Source organism: Aptenodytes forsteri, unplaced genomic scaffold, assembly GCF_000699145.1.
Source record: "Aptenodytes forsteri isolate BGI_AS27 unplaced genomic scaffold, ASM69914v1 Scaffold142, whole genome shotgun sequence".
NCBI classification, from domain to species: Eukaryota; Metazoa; Chordata; class Aves; order Sphenisciformes; family Spheniscidae; genus Aptenodytes; species Aptenodytes forsteri.
Window position 1 is genome coordinate 1,324,610 of NW_008794598.1, and position 15,627 is coordinate 1,340,236.

Sequence of the window (15,627 nt, forward strand, 5' to 3'; positions counted from 1 at the left end):
TGCTTTCCTGGGGATGGCTGAACACCTGCCTGCCCATGGGGAGGAGTGAATGAATTCCTTATTTTGATTTGCTTGCACGCACAGCTTTTGCTTTACCTATTAAACTGTTTTTATCTCAACCCACGAGTTTTCTCACTTTTACCCTTCCGATTCTCTCCCCCATCCCACCGGAGGGGGAGTGAGCAAGCAGCTGTGTGGGGCTTAGTTGCCAGCTGGGGTTAAACCACGACAGGTACCGCTGATGCAATCTCTATAGGTACACATTCCTCAACAGTATTATCAAAATGCCAAGCATTTGTGTGATGTTGGCACCCTCACTGTCCTAGGGCAGTAGTTCCTGCAGATCTCATTCTTAATTCGCATGCTAGGATGTTCTCGGTGGTTGCATAGTCTGTTTCTGAAAATACTGAGGTGACTGAAGAAAAAGTGAAAGGAAGATAAGGTACGAGTCATACTCATTGATGCTACACTTTATTCCTGGCCACTGCCATCCCTTGATCCATTCATTTCCATCAGCAGCAAGCCTAGCCTTGGAATGGAAGGCAGAGGGAGAGACTGAGTTGTGCTGCCAAAATTTAACAATTGGCTTAGGTCTTCTGCCAGAGGTATGGAAGCTCTATCTTTGCTTTCAGATTCCATTTAGACCTGCTCTCAAGCAAATCCTCATAAAAAGATACTGTTTGCAATATGTGCTCTTTCTCTCTCCTTTTCCACTGTTTCAGCGCAGCATCATATTTGCTTTAGGGCTTGCAAGGACCTCCATGGGAAATATTCCAACACAGACTTCAGCAGAGTCAGTAATCTCAGCAGGGTATGAACAGGACCCGCTTGATGTGTTAGCTCACCAGGAGGATTGTTAATAAGAAAAATGGAGCAGTTTTTTTTTTAGGCCACTTCTAAAAATACTTCTGGGAATGCTCCATCTTCCAAAACAACAGCAACAAAAAAATCCATAACCTGCCTAAGATGCACTCCCATAGGAATCTATTAATTCTGCGTACAGTAAGTCAGCTTTCTTAATGTACCAGTTCAGCTATGTTTTGGCATCTGTCAGAGACAGAGTTATTCCTTCACTTAAAGATCACACAACCATCCTGGAAAAGGCATCCAGAACCCGCATTTGCAGTGAATCACTGGGACATATGGGTGTATTTAAAAGCAATGCTTTAAGCATAGTTGCATTTGACCCCCTTGAGAGCAACAGACAACGTCTTGGCACTTCTGCCAAGATGTTCTGCTGTGTCTCCCATCCCACCCATTTTCTCTCTTGAACAGTTAGATGCTGTTGTTTCGTGTCTAAGTAGAGATTCAAGCCACGCACATCAAATTTTGCCTTTCAGATTTAGGCATTACAGAAGACACCAGGCACTCCTGACTTATGGAGCACAGGGAAACATTTTACAACACCTAATTGCCATTTTAATGCATGTAATTGTCTTTGAAAATGCTAGTCATCAAAGACACGCGCAGATTAATGTGTCATGAAATCACAGTGAATTTCAAGATCAGGAGCTTAAGTAGTAGTAGTACAAGAACATCCTTAAAAAAACAGATCTTAAATCTGCCACCACATAACAAAGTAAGAAAAATAATCCTGGCTCTCAAATAGCACAGAAACTCTCTAGACAACCCCTATTGCTACTTCTCCTTCCATTCCTGAGGTGCCTCTGATCATCAGATCATAGAGTAAGTGACATGCTATATTTTGAGGAATGTAAGCATCTGATTCACTGATACAGTGCAGAAATAAAAAATACAGAGTGCTGGATTTCTCCCCCCACACCCAAGTTGACTAAACTGGCCTATTGCTGTTTTGATGAATGCTTGATGCCAAGCTTTCTGCATGAGCAAAACATTACGCACATACTGAACTCAAGCTCCTAACCTCTTATCCATTTCTATTTCAGCTGTTTCAAGCAGATCAAGCCCCTCAGCTTAGCAAAAGCACAGAGATTGGTCTGAAATCCGTAGCTTATCCTAACAACTAATAACACTGCAGTCTGAGCAGTCTCTTCCCCAAATCACCACATGCACACATACCTGATGTAGAAGCAGAGAACAACCAGCAAAAGTGCCCCAATAAGTCTTTCCAACCCAGAGTCCTTAAACAGGCATGCCACAAGCAGTTCATCCCCCCCAACTCTTCCTATGTCTCCCTAGGAGGGACCACTCCTTTTAATAGTTTTTCGACCTAAATACTCCCAGCTGTACCCAATCCCTTCCCAGATGGCACAGGCTGCCTGCTTGACTCTAAGCACACCCTACTCTCTGAATTAGCTTACAAATTTGTTATCCACATTTCAGCAGTTTGAGTACACAGGGGACATAGGGGAAAGCTGGTCCCCAATTGCACAGGTGTTGCTGCACAATGAGTCAAGTATCTGGATCGTGAGGTCTTTGAAACAGGCTTGCCTTGTCCTGTTTTTGTGCTAAGTGATGTACAGAGGGTTCCTGGTCACTTCACAGGGCTCCTGGGCACTGTGTCACTAGAACATAAATCACAGTAAGCCATCCTACTGAGTGAAAGCCTACTGAGTGAAAGAAACTAATAAAGATGGGACCTTCCTTCTCCTAGGGAACTGCTGCCACATTTCACGTGAACATAAACCCTTTGCCGCTGCTACACAATGCTTCTTCATTTGCCATATGCTTCAATAGGATGATTTATATACATTAACTCTTACATAAGCAGTGCCTGCCTGTTCCTCCCTTCTCCCTGCCTTTCAAAGAGGGCTTCACCACAGGAGGGGTTACGCACCTTCAGTTTGCACCAAACCCGGTCCTCAGGAGCTGCTATAAACTCCCCACCAACAACCATATGCACCGACGTAGGGAAAGAGCAGCCCCCTTTTGATACACTGCAGGTACAAAGTGCAGACAACAATTGGTCATGTCCATGAAGAGGAGAGACAGAGCCTGGAGTCCTGTCTCTAGAAACAGCATTACAAAGTCCAAGACACGAAGCCTGGATTCACATTTTTTTGATCTGGCGTGCAGCCGTGACTCAGGAGGCTTTGGCAGTAACACATGCAAGTTCCAACAGGCCCAGCTCTGTGCAGCCCTGAAGGTCAGGCAGAGCCAGGCTTTCAGCTCAGCAAAAGCAAGACAGCTTGTGTTTTGTCTCCTAACAGAGACTAGAGTTTAGGGTACATCTGTTGGCATTCAAAGGTCATGTCAAGCTTAAAAGTCTTAATGTTTTTTTTGAAAAATAAAACAGCACAGCTTCTTTTCTTCTTTACCTTCTGGTTCCTGAGCCAGAATACGCCAACAGTATTTCCCAGGTTTCCTCCACAGCTACAAGATGGCTAGAAACACACTGGTTTTGAATCAAAGCTGAGTTCCTCACCTGAGTTAACGAGCCAAATCATTAAGAAAAAAAATGAGGTAACCTCGTAAGAGTCATGAGAAAAACCTGAGAGCTGGCAACACTGAAATTATCTTTATGCCTGTGAAAGCTAATGCTGCTAGTTTTGTTTGTTTTCGTGGTTTTACACCTGGTTTGGGTTTTGGTTTCCCCCCCTCTCCCCCCTTTTTCTGGCTATTTAGGGATCCACTGAAGATGAACAGCATATGACTAAAGGCACCTCCTTAATTGAAAGCCAACATCACCACCTGCTGCACTGCCTGGAAAAAACAACCGTAAGTAGCAACACAATCCTTTTACATCTTACTAGGTCTTTGTCCCTGGCCCAGGCTTCATATGGAAAAGATGTGCACGCAGATGCTCTGAAGTGGCACTCAAGATATATTCAGCAGACCCACAAACTATGCCAGAGGGGGGCTGACACTCAAGCTCCCAAGAATATTCTGCAATGGGATAAATGCACTTTACTTCATTGTTTTCTTTAAAAAAAAAAAAAAAGTAATTACTGTGCAAAGGGATAAAGATGTGATTATCTGCTACTCCACAGTCATCTACACCAGTACAAAGTCAATAGCAGGTTGCTCAGTCAAGTTCACTTGAACGCAAATAACTTTCAGCATGGGGTTAGGGAGATCCTATAAACAAGGTGTACATTAAGTTTAATTTCTTCAGTGCTTCTGAAAGAGAACTAAACTGCATTTGTCTTATGTTGTCAGTCACGCATCACATATACTCGTCATTTGTGCTAATTAGTAATAAAGGACAGTTCTGCTGTCTTAAGAGGAAGAAGCTGCTGTCAGTGACTCCAAACCACAACCTGGTCACCAGTGCCAATGGACTGGAAAAAAATAACCTTTAGCCCTTTATATGGCACAAAGCAGATGAACTCTCTTAATGGGTTTAAAGGTTGCACATATCTTTTCTCACTACAGTTCTGGTTACAAGAGCAGGTAATTTATCTCAAAGCCAGTCAAGCAGATTCTTTAACAATGACTTTTCCATTTGCGTCATGCAAGGTGTTGGAGCGAGAATTTTATTTTTCACTATTAAGTGATTCTGTATGCAGAAGTCTCTTGGAACATTTCAGATATTTATTTGATATATATGTTTTACTTCCAGGTATATATAAAAGGTTCTGCAGTAAAGGAACACATTATCTATACCATGATTCATTCTATAAAGAATGAAGAGAGGTTAACACTTGAAATATTCATGCCTTTCTCTATCTGCATCCATCATCAAATGTACTTTTGATTTCTGACTTGCAAGAGCCTTCTTTTAGATAAATCACCTTCAGTTCCATAGTTTGGCTTATGCTGGAATAACACCACTTAGGCTTCAGCGATACACTGGAAGATGACTGGTTAATTACAGTGACCTGCTGAGTACGGCTGGTTTATCACAATGAGCTATAAAGGTCACCATTCCAAGGACAGTGAACTGATTCTTCCTGTATCAATGACTATTGAATTTATTTTTTTTAAGACTCATCTTGCCTTTATTTCTAGCAATTTTGGATGTTACATAGCAAGCAGATATTTCACAATCTGACTCTTTAGTTTAGAACTTTATGCTTAAAAGCTTCACCACTATGACCCATATTTCTCAAGAATACTTTCATTTGGAAACTTTAACAAATTGGCTGAAGCAAACAGAAGCTGACAACCCTGCCTCCAGGCTCTGCCCTTGTAAGGCCCTGACTTTGTAAAGGCTTATAGAAATTCTGACCTCTGCACAGGGACAGTGGACATCTCTGGGAGCTGCATGTGTTGCTCCATTACTAATGAGCTGGTTAGGGTGCTGGAAGTAACATGGCCAAAGCATATCCTAATTTGTGGAAGTATTAGCCTACCACACTAACAAAGCTAGATTGCCTCCAGCATGCAAGCCTACTCAGACAGTGAGTCTCAGTGGTTGAAAATGTTCCAAACATTGCTTTTTTCAGCAAAGAATGGCAATAACAGTGATAATTTGAATTTTTATTAAAACCTAGAGGGAGAATCTGCACAATATTGAATGTGTTTTCCCCCACATTTTTCAGCCAGTTATTACCATGACGTTGCATCAAATCACATAGCAAGTTTGTATTCTGGGCTGAAATTATCAAATTAGTTCAATCAGCTTATGTGAAAATTCTATAGTTCACATAATCTATTAAAATACTGTGCAACAGTTCTCCTCCCAAAAATTTAAATCATAGTAGAAGAATTTTTAAATACTGAAGAGTCATTTTGTAACCAAGTTGCAGGAATGGAATGAGGAATGTACCATGGTTGCAAACTTGTTTCAATGGGCAATTGACCTTTCCTTAAACTAGGCAGAAGGATTCTAAAAGTACATTATTTATTGTCATGGTACCTGCAGTCGTCACTAGCATACAGCCTTACAATTGAATGGCTGTGAATGGCTCACAAATCTGGTGTGTCAGATGACAAAGTGACCCTAAAGTACTTCTAGCTGCCATAACAGAGGTTACTTTGTCATATTAACACAACAGATGGAGTTTGTTCAAACAAAAGGAGGTTTTTTCCACTCATTCCAACTCCCAGATCGAGTATGGACATTCACATGCCGCGTTTTCTCCAAATGCTGAGTGCATCGAATCCAGTCCTTCAGCCCAAACCTTTCTCCTGTGTTTCCACAGAGTATGATCAATACCCATAGCCATTGGCGACGCAATGGCAATACAATTCCAATTCATTACTCGTGAATCAGCAGCTGAAACTTTGTTTTCCTTTGCCTTCCGCTCTCAAAAGCTCAAAGTAATAAAATTGCTACCAGTTTTGTTCTCTTTCCAAGAACATAACATTAAAAAGCTTAAGTGTGAGAGGAAGGAACAAAGGGGTCTGATTCAGGCAAGGTTTGGTGAAGAGAAGGTCCGGTTGCCCATTCAAACTTGAGTGAGCCAGCTGGAATGCTGAGGCAATAGATGCAATGCTGGGACTAAACTTCTGAATGCCGGAATGGACAATCAATTGTGTTTTTATCTTTTGTTGGCATGTTGTCCCGTAGGGATTGTCCTATCTTGTGGATGATCCCCTGTTATCTGTACGAACTTCCACCATCAAGGTATTTCCTTTTTAATTCAATCTGTTTTCTCTATGGTCTCTGTGAAGTGTCTGGAGAGTGTTTGCTTCCTTTCTCGTCCCTGGCCTTGTCCTTGGGAGTTTGTGCACGTGGCTCTTTTTGGCTATCCAGTGCTCTTGTTTCCTGTGAGAGTCGTTAGTTGTTCCAATGAAAACCGATGGCTGCCTTCACCATGGTTGCTTTTGTTTCCCATCCTTTCTGACGCTGACAGGGACTGGATAAAGTATGTTCACTAGAACTACTTGGGTGTTCATACACGCACATCAGAGTTCGTTCTTTCAGGATTTCTTGTTCCTTAGCACAAGAACTACTCACAAATTCAGCTTTCTGAATTTCCTTCCCCTATACACTTCCCACTCTCACCTGCCACGTTTATTTCCACTCAGCTAATAGCACCCCATGAACCACAGGTACGTTTTGCACCCAATAGCCAATACAAGCAACATCCTGCAATTCAGCTATATGTCAAGATGGTCATCTAAACACAATACAATCCTGTCCCCAGGGACAAAGAAAAAGGAGCCTAAATCTTCTTGGGTTTCATAACCATGTGGCATCACAGACTTTTTGAAGCCACTTCTGGAATTCAGACAAAAATGAAAGGAAACTCAAACACAGTATATTAACCATCTCAGACTACATAAGCAAGGCAGCATTGATAGACTATCACGCTTTTGTCACTGCAACAGCTTCCCTTATTCCCTTACTGATGGAGGAGAGCAAAATCTTCTCTTGGTTGCAGTGAGTGGAAGGGCAGAGTCATTTCTTCTAAAGATCTGCCTAGTGCAAATATTTTCAGGCACAGAGGCAGGGAGCATCTTACACAGGCAAGGGGCTGACACATCCCACCAACCTAGCAAAAGGTACCGTTGAAAACAAACTGCTGTTGGGCCAAAGCTGTTGGTGTCACCAGAGGGTAATGGCACTATTCTTTTCCCTGCCAGAACCACGAGTTCATAGATGAGCAACTGTTCGAGCAGAACTGCATGGAGAGCTCAATGCAAAACTATCCTTCTTCTCGGAGCCCCTCCTTGTCAAGTCACCATGGACTGACCACCTCCTGCTGTTCTCGCCGGAACAAGAAGACCACTCACCTTCCCAACTCCAGCGTGCCAGCCACTCGTCTCCGGAGCATGCAGGAGCTCAGCACCATCCACATCCAGTGCAGCGAGCAGCCCTCACTTACAACAAGGTACAGTAAGTAGGCTCTTGCTGCTAACTACTGCATGCAAACCTCTGAAGTCGATTATCCACCTGGACGTTCTTGCAGGCCTATTCTCCAGCCAGGGGGAGGGGGCTAGTGCTGGGAGCATCTTTCTTCCCCTCCTTCTAATGACAGCCCAAGGAAAGCGGCTCCTAGCTGTTCCGGGAAGAACCAGGTCAAAGCTAGACTCTAGTGCAGCTCTTCTCTGGCCAGACTGGACATAGAAGAATGAATTCCAGCTGAAACCTGCCTATGAAGTGCTAATCACACAGGCAGGAGCCAGCAGTTCCCAGCTGTGAGCCACTCGCCAAAGCTGGCACAGGACCACTTCACAGCCCACCTCCCAGATAGCCCAGTACTTCCAAGCCTTTACTGGGAGCAGGCAAAGACAACTGGTTAATCAGTGTCTGTCAGCAAAAGCTGTTAGAGCGCTGTACACACTGACTTGGTCCACCAGGGACACTCACTTCACTGATTTTCATTGTCCAAAAGTCTCAATCGCAACTGTAAGCATTACTGGGAAAAATTAAGGAGGAATTTCACAATGGTGTCTTAGTAGCTCTCACCTAAAAAGCCATTAGTGACACAGGTGAAGAAGTGTCTCAATAGAAAATTTTGAGGTTTTCATTTTATACCTATCTTGCTGAAAAAATAATTTCTTCACCATACCTTTCTTGCAAATATTAAATTACTTTTTAAATCCCCCTCAGCCCATGAAGCTTCTTGTGCACCGGGCTGTTTTTGAACTTACCATTCTTCTGCTCCCCACTCCTATCAAAGGGATCTAGAAACTGAAACAAAGCTGCCTTTAGGGCAGCAAGCAATTACTTTGTGCCAGGGTGAAGTCAGAAGGGCATTTCAGAGAATGAATTATGGATGAATAAGCACAAAACAAGTCTCCAGCTATTGCAGCTTTGAGATGACAATAGTTTAAACCAGCACCTGAAACAGTAATTCAGGGGAATGTCAACTATTCTGCCTATTTCAGTGGGTGCTAAATCAGATGCCAGTGATATTTTAAACGTCAACACTGTTTGTTATTTCACTTGCTTACCAAACTGTGTAAGAATGGAGAGAGAAAAAAAGCTTTAAAGTTGTTTTTCATGTGGAATGCAACTAACTGGGTGTACTGGTTACCACTGGCAGAACCACCCAGTCCCTAAGACTGCCCCACTCTCAGCTTGTGACTGAGGCAACCGGGGAGCAGAATGGGTTCTGCCATGTTCTTGGGATGCTTGAGCGATCAAGAAACATCCTCTTGGTGAGTCACTCTGAGATAACAACGGCAATAGCTTTCCAACTGGGAGCTTTACATTTTAAAAGGACAGGCCTTGTGTTTAAAATGAACATGTTGGGCTGGTAATAGTAGACTCCTGTAGCTGTGCAGATGCACAGAAATCAACCTATCATTTTCCCTCTGCAATTAATTATAGGATGCAATTGATGCAGATCTAATAAGAATGCTCCCAGCTGCCAGATCCTTGAAACTACTGCAGAGAGATGAAAAAACAGAAAAGATCAAGGGACAGTGAATTTGAAAGAGGCATTTGAAATGCAAGGAAGACCACATCTCTTTCTCAGAAAGAACTACCTGTGCTCTGAAAAGATACAGTACACAGGACAGTATATGTAATGTCCTCTTAATTAAACTAGAATTATGCAAGAATGAAATGGAAACATAGAACGATTTGCCCTGTGAAAAGCTGTATCCTAACCAGGGGGAATATTAAAAAAGCTTAGTGTAATCTGGGTAGAAATAAATGATGCCTTGCAGGAACCGGGGGGAACATTTAAGTGGAGTCTTCTGAATATTTCGGTGCCCTTAGTTCAGAGTAGTAAGATAATTAAGGACAACTACCATTCCCATCCTTTCTACTGTCTGGTTTTAAAAAAAAAAAAAAAGCCAAACGCTAAATTTGTTTTCTAGTCGTTCCAGTCTCAACATGAAATCAGATGATGGGCTGAGACCGAACTGCAAAACTGCCCAGATAACGACAGCCATCATCAGCATCCCCACGCCGCCGGCACTCACGCCAGAAGGCGAGAGTAGGCCTCCGCCCAGCAGCCCCAGCCACTCCACGAACATTTCCACCACCACCACGAGCAACATAGTCAAGGTCTCTGCCTTGTAAGATGTCTCATGCACAGAAGGAGGCTGGAAGACCAGTGCCCCTCTCCCTCCACACCTCCATGTTCCTTTCTTGCTGCAAATCGTGCCTGGATGGACCAACCTGACATTTTGTCATTGAATTAGCAATGGAGACCTAACGAGGCAGCTTTCTTCAGACTCGCATTCATGCTGTGGACTGAGGAAGGATTAGGAGAGGGAGGAAGAGTCTGGTTAAAGGAAAAACCTGCATGGAGAGCGTGTTGTGCCATGGTACAGGGCAAAAGTCACCTGCGGAGGCTGGAGGGAAAGAATCATCATGGCAACAAGAGCGTCAATAAAGAAAACGGAAATATAACACTGTGTATCGCAGCACCTTTTTAAAGGTTTTTAATGGATAATATTTATTCATGAGGAAATGACTGAAAAGGTGAAAAACAATGGATTTTGTGAATTTTTTTTCTTCATGGAGCAGAACCTTTAAACCAACCAAAATTTCACATTTTTTTTTCTTTTATAGGAAAAGATTTAGACAAAGAAGCCACCTGTCACAGAAATCTATTTCCATTCCTCTGTGTGTGTGCGTGCGAGTGTGCAGCAGAACCACATCAGAGCAACACTGAATTACAAAGAGCAGAGCATATTTCCATGATTGGGTGCACAGTAGGAAAATACAAGCATGTGTCAGCACATATATGTGCACACGCACACACACACACAACTATTTCACCCTGGATGGCATTCTTTATTTAGACAATTTTGTATCCGCCTTTTAAGTCAATACAGTGCAATTGCAAACAGTGTGTTTGTCTGCTAATTATTGTCTGTGAAAACATATTTGTGGAAAAAAAAAAAAAAAGACAGGCTTTAGTAGAGTTTTAGTCCCACATGGGTATCTGCTTTCTATTTTTGTTATCACTTACTTGTAAGAGTGTGACTAGACTACCAGTTCTGTATTTTTAAAATGGAAAAAAAAAGGTAGGATTCTTTTTTAATACTGTACACACAAATGGCAAAGAATGAGAAAGCACTGAACTCAACTGCATCAAGCATTCATAAGTCTAACAGAGGTTTCTTGTAATGTATACCCATGCTTTTTTATTTTTGTTTTCTATATACAAATTTCTTTGCTAGCACTGGACATACAACCATTGTAAATAGTAGTCAAATAATGTCTGGATCTAAACTTGATAATAATTAACCCCAGAGCCAAATATCTTGCATGGACAGAGAGGTATTTGGCTTTTTCACAGTCTTAGAGCTCCAATTGTCTCATCAATGGCTTCTGGGTTGCTTTTTTATTTTTGTTTTCTATATACAAATTTCTTTGCTAGCACTGGACATACAACCATTGTAAATAGTAGTCAAATAATGTCTGGATCTAAACTTGATAATAATTAACCCCAGAGCCAAATATCTTGCATGGACAGAGAGGTATTTGGCTTTTTCACAGTCTTAGAGCTCCAATTGTCTCATCAATGGCTTCTGGGTTGCACTGGTTTTGGGGATAGACTAGGTTAGCAGTTTTAGTTCTCCAGTGCCAGCACAGGATCTACAGCATGCATCCACTCGAGAAGGGGGAGCAGTACTGGAGTTTGGAAAACATTTGATAAAGGGTGGTACAGACAGCATTTTCTTTTCGCAGTTCTACACTTAGTTTGGGAAAAGTCACGCACTTCTAGTCAACCAAAAACTGAAGTAACACTGTGTGGTACTGCCAAGAAGCTAACACTTCTAACTAAGCTGTGGTCGGCCCTAGCACCTCTTTCTGAGATCTTTCTAGGAATGATTTATTGTAAGGAAATACACAGTCCTGAAACATAACTGATTTCCCGCCCCCCTCCCAAGAAGAGTAACTTTTTTCTTCCATTCTGCCTTTCTCAAGTCCCCTTTTCATAACAGGTGTGATCCACGAAGGGCAGAGTGAGGAACAACGTCACCCACCTTTTCACTTGTCATACACTGTTTGGCTAATTATTGTAGTCATGCACAAACGCCCCTTCGAGGCCCCATACACACCCACGAAAGGCGATGCACCTAGCCCCCAACAGCTCGTAGATAATAAGGAAACATTTCAAGCGTCCTGTTTCTGAACAGTGATTCTACCAACATTAGAGTTAAAAGAACTACTGAAAGCATGTTTGAGGCTGATTCAGCAAAGGGATGACTTTTTTTTTTAACATCTGTCATAATCTATCCTGATGTAATATTTATATACGCATATACACGCATACACATATAAATAAATACAGACACATACATGTATAGATAGATAAATAGACCTACATGCTGACTTAAACATATGAGCTAGCAATCTGCTTTGTTAGCACTCCTAGCCTATTAGTCTGTAGAGTGGACTCAGACGGAGGACGCATTAACTCAATACCCTCCTTAGAAACCTACAACATTCTAGGAATATTAGGGCTACGGCTAAGCCTTCAGTAGCTGCACCAGCTGTAATATGTTACCCAAAACTATGTTTAGACCTGTTTTAAATGATTAAAACGCTCTGCCTTTGCTGCTTCCTGTAGGAGGTTATACTGCAGTTAATCTTACCATTATTGAGTTTTTCTTGATGTTTTAATTCAATCTTTCCTTTGCTCTCATTTCATTATTTGTCATCATCTGCTCCCCATCTGAACACCCTCACCCTTGTAGATCAGAGGCCTTGCTCTCCACCACTTACCACCTCGCAGCCTCATTTACACTGGCACAGAATGAGGGTTAAATGCTACCGTGCTGACAGGGTACAGTGTTCCTTCCAATGCGCAGGAGTAAACGACTACAAAGATTCAGGGACTCTACAGGGATTCTCGGTGCTGCCTTTCTTATTCCTGATTTACTGTGGAGTGGTAAACAAGCCACTTCATGTCTCTGCACCCATTTCTTTATCTGTAAATAGCAATCATGGCAGCCCTTGTCTAACGCACTATTGGCGCATTTAATTGCTATCAATCAAAACGCTTTTTGGAAAAAAAAAACACAAACCCACAACATTTTTAAGAGGGGAAAAAAAAAGTAAGGAGGAAAGCCACTCCTTGGGATTTCTGGCTGGCTGCTTGGGCTCAGATTGTCAAGTTGGCCATGGCCTTTGTTCTTTTCCACGGAAGAGGAATCATTGTTATCCTTGCTCAAAAACATGTGGCTTGCCTCTTCTACCATTAACTTAGCGGGTGCTGCCCCATGCAGTCAGTACTTTAGCACAGACTTTCAGAGGATAAAGACAGACAAAACTGAGGAAGTCTGAGCCTAGAGGACAGGGCTAAAAATATTTTTAATGGAGGCATTAGCTCCCTTTATACACTGATTTGAAACAGACTGAGTAATGCTTCCGAAAGCGCTTGAAAATATGCTTGTACAAAACCTCTCTAGATTTCCCAACACAGCTACATCCTGACTACGAGAGCACTGTGCATTCATTGAAACAGCAAAGACAAGAACCTATCGCCATCGTTATCGGTGGTTGGTAGGGCATAACATAGCATCCTTCAAATGAAACGCAGGGAAGAAGGGAAAGCATTTGCACAGAAGAGCATGGGAACGGCACTACAGCCACTTATTCCTACAATAAAGGGAGGCAATTAGCTTTACTAAACTCAAGGCTCTTTATAATCTTTAAATAGCAACTTATAAACCATTGCTGAGATAAGGCCAAGTCAATCCTGAAAATTCCTAGGCCAGAACTGAAGGATTTGGACCATTCTCTCCAGCGGTCCCCAGTACTGCCCTGTCTTACCAGCATCCCTCTCCCTTTCCCCACTGCCATGCGTGCCCAGGGTCACACACGTACATTGATACGGATACCAAAACCAGCACGTACCCCTGCAATCCCGGTCATTCCTGATGCATATGGAAGGGGGCTTCTTCAGGTGTGGGCTACCTCCGGGAGGAGAAGCATCCAGAAACATAGGTAGGTTCTAGTCCTGATACCTTTCTGAAAGGCAGGTGGTAGAAAACAGCCTGATTAGCAAGACTGCTCAACAAAATGTCAATAGTACGTTGGCAGTTCATTTCAAAAGCCTTCCCCCTCCCCCTAATTCCTTACGACTTTTTATAGTTTTAGAAGAGTTCATTAAAAACAGATAAAAATGGATTGTTTGTACAAAAAGCAAGTGGAAGGGGATTATTTTTTCAGTCTTTCATATTAAAAATATCAAAGGGGCAACACCTTTTTCCAAGCATTTTGTTTCTTTTCCAAAGCCTTTTCTGAAGGAAAAATATTTTCACAGTTTTTCAGCATATTCCATTAACAGATTTACTCTCTTCTCACCTGGCATTGGGCTGCTAATAGAAGAAATCACACCCAGTTGGCAAAGAATTATGAGAAATATCTTTCACATCTAGGCTTTGACTTCCATCTACTCTTTCTAAAATCCATCTTTTACTTTCCTTTTCCTTAACAATCTTAAGGGCACCCGTAAAGAAGAGACCACAGATAACGCATCTTGGTACGTAAAAATTAAAGAATTAAAGAATTAAAAAACGTAGTCCATCCTCCACTAGCACAAGATCCTTCACTGCAATATATTGCATTGCTTTCTCTAGATTAGATTTAAAATTCTCCACGGAGAGGACCCCCACCACTTCCCTGGAGAGCTTAGTCCAGAGTAATAGATCTCAATGTCAAGGATTTTTCCCCTGCTGTTCAGCCATAATTCTTTCCTTATTTTTTCTTCTCTTGCTTGTTAAATTAGTCTCCTTTCCACATTGCAAGTTAGCTGCCCACAAGCATAAGAGGAATATAAAACCTTCTACAACAAATTCTTATCCCAGAGACTACTTCTGTCTACCAAATAAGTATCATTGTTAAAAGTGAACTGGGAAAAAGGTAAACTAAGTAACACACATGGCTTTAGTGCGGAATAAAGTTAATAGGTAATTCAAAATACATCCTTCTTTACAGTTGCCAGAAATACTAAATTTGAATCAATGGTACTTGCTTAACCTGAAACAGTTGATAATATACTAGTACTGCAAACCAGCATTTACCATTCTAGTTTAGACAGCTTAAGGGGTGTGCATGAAAATCAGATTAATACCAGCTAAAGCACGCAATGTTTCTTCAAATATTTTGCTTTTTTTAAGTAAAGAGGTTGTAAACATGTTGTATCTTACATGTATTATAGAGCAAATTCAGTATATTAAAAACCACATTTAATTTATGGGTTGCAAACATCCCTTGGATCCTGTAATATTTTTTCTATGTCAGACTATGGCAGAGTTACAAAGTCAGCATTCATGGGTGGCTTGCAAACATCAGCAGCTTTGAACTGAAGACTTTATTCTGCTTTTAAAATGAGGTGAATAATGTACCTCTTCCACATAATTTGCCAATCAAATATGTCTTAACTGATTTTTTTTTTAAAAATCACTTATTTTTCTCCAACACTTTGAGCAACTGCACTAGATATATGACTTCAGAGCCCAAGTTTCTAGGCTTCACATTTAACGATGCCATAAACACTCCTCAAAATGGTTTTATCTTTCTAAAACTTTAAAAGCAAACAGAAGGCAGCGTGCACATTGATTAGAGCTAGGACAGTTAGCATCAGGAACCTGTGTTCTACTCCTGATTGTCTTGATGAATCATTAAGTGACCTCGAAGAAGTCATTTCACCTCTCTCTGCCAATTATACAAGCTGTATAGAATTTGATAGCTCCTCTTTCAATAGGTGGAGCTCAGTTCACAAACACCTACAAAATACCATAGAGAACTCTTGAGAAAGCGTACCAGAAAAGTACTGCTACTTATGTTCAGAATGCAAAAACTGTGCCAGAAAAACGTCAGGTCGATCAGTCGAAAGACCAGGTGACAAAGAGCCTGTGAAAATTCCCTCGAGTTCTGTTCTCAGTCAATAGTCTGTT

General features: G+C 41.7%; 1 protein-coding gene across 2 annotated transcripts in view; it reads left to right on the top strand.

The window, feature by feature from the left end:
• The window catches only part of KCND3 (potassium voltage-gated channel subfamily D member 3), a 124,941-nt gene extending 114,039 nt beyond the window's left edge, over window positions 1-10,902 (top strand). Inside the window, exons 4-7 of one of the 2 annotated variants that reach the window (XM_009272733.2) lie at window positions 3,547-3,639; window positions 6,377-6,433; window positions 7,396-7,643; window positions 9,583-10,902. In XM_009272733.2, coding sequence (XP_009271008.1) covers window positions 3,547-3,639; window positions 6,377-6,433; window positions 7,396-7,643; window positions 9,583-9,787 — 603 coding nt within the window. In that variant the 3' untranslated portion in view covers window positions 9,788-10,902. The remainder of the gene's footprint in view (window positions 1-3,546; window positions 3,640-6,376; window positions 6,434-7,395; window positions 7,644-9,582) is intronic. The other variant, XM_009272734.2, reaches the window with a different exon arrangement.
• Window positions 10,903-15,627: the final 4,725 nt, after the last annotated feature.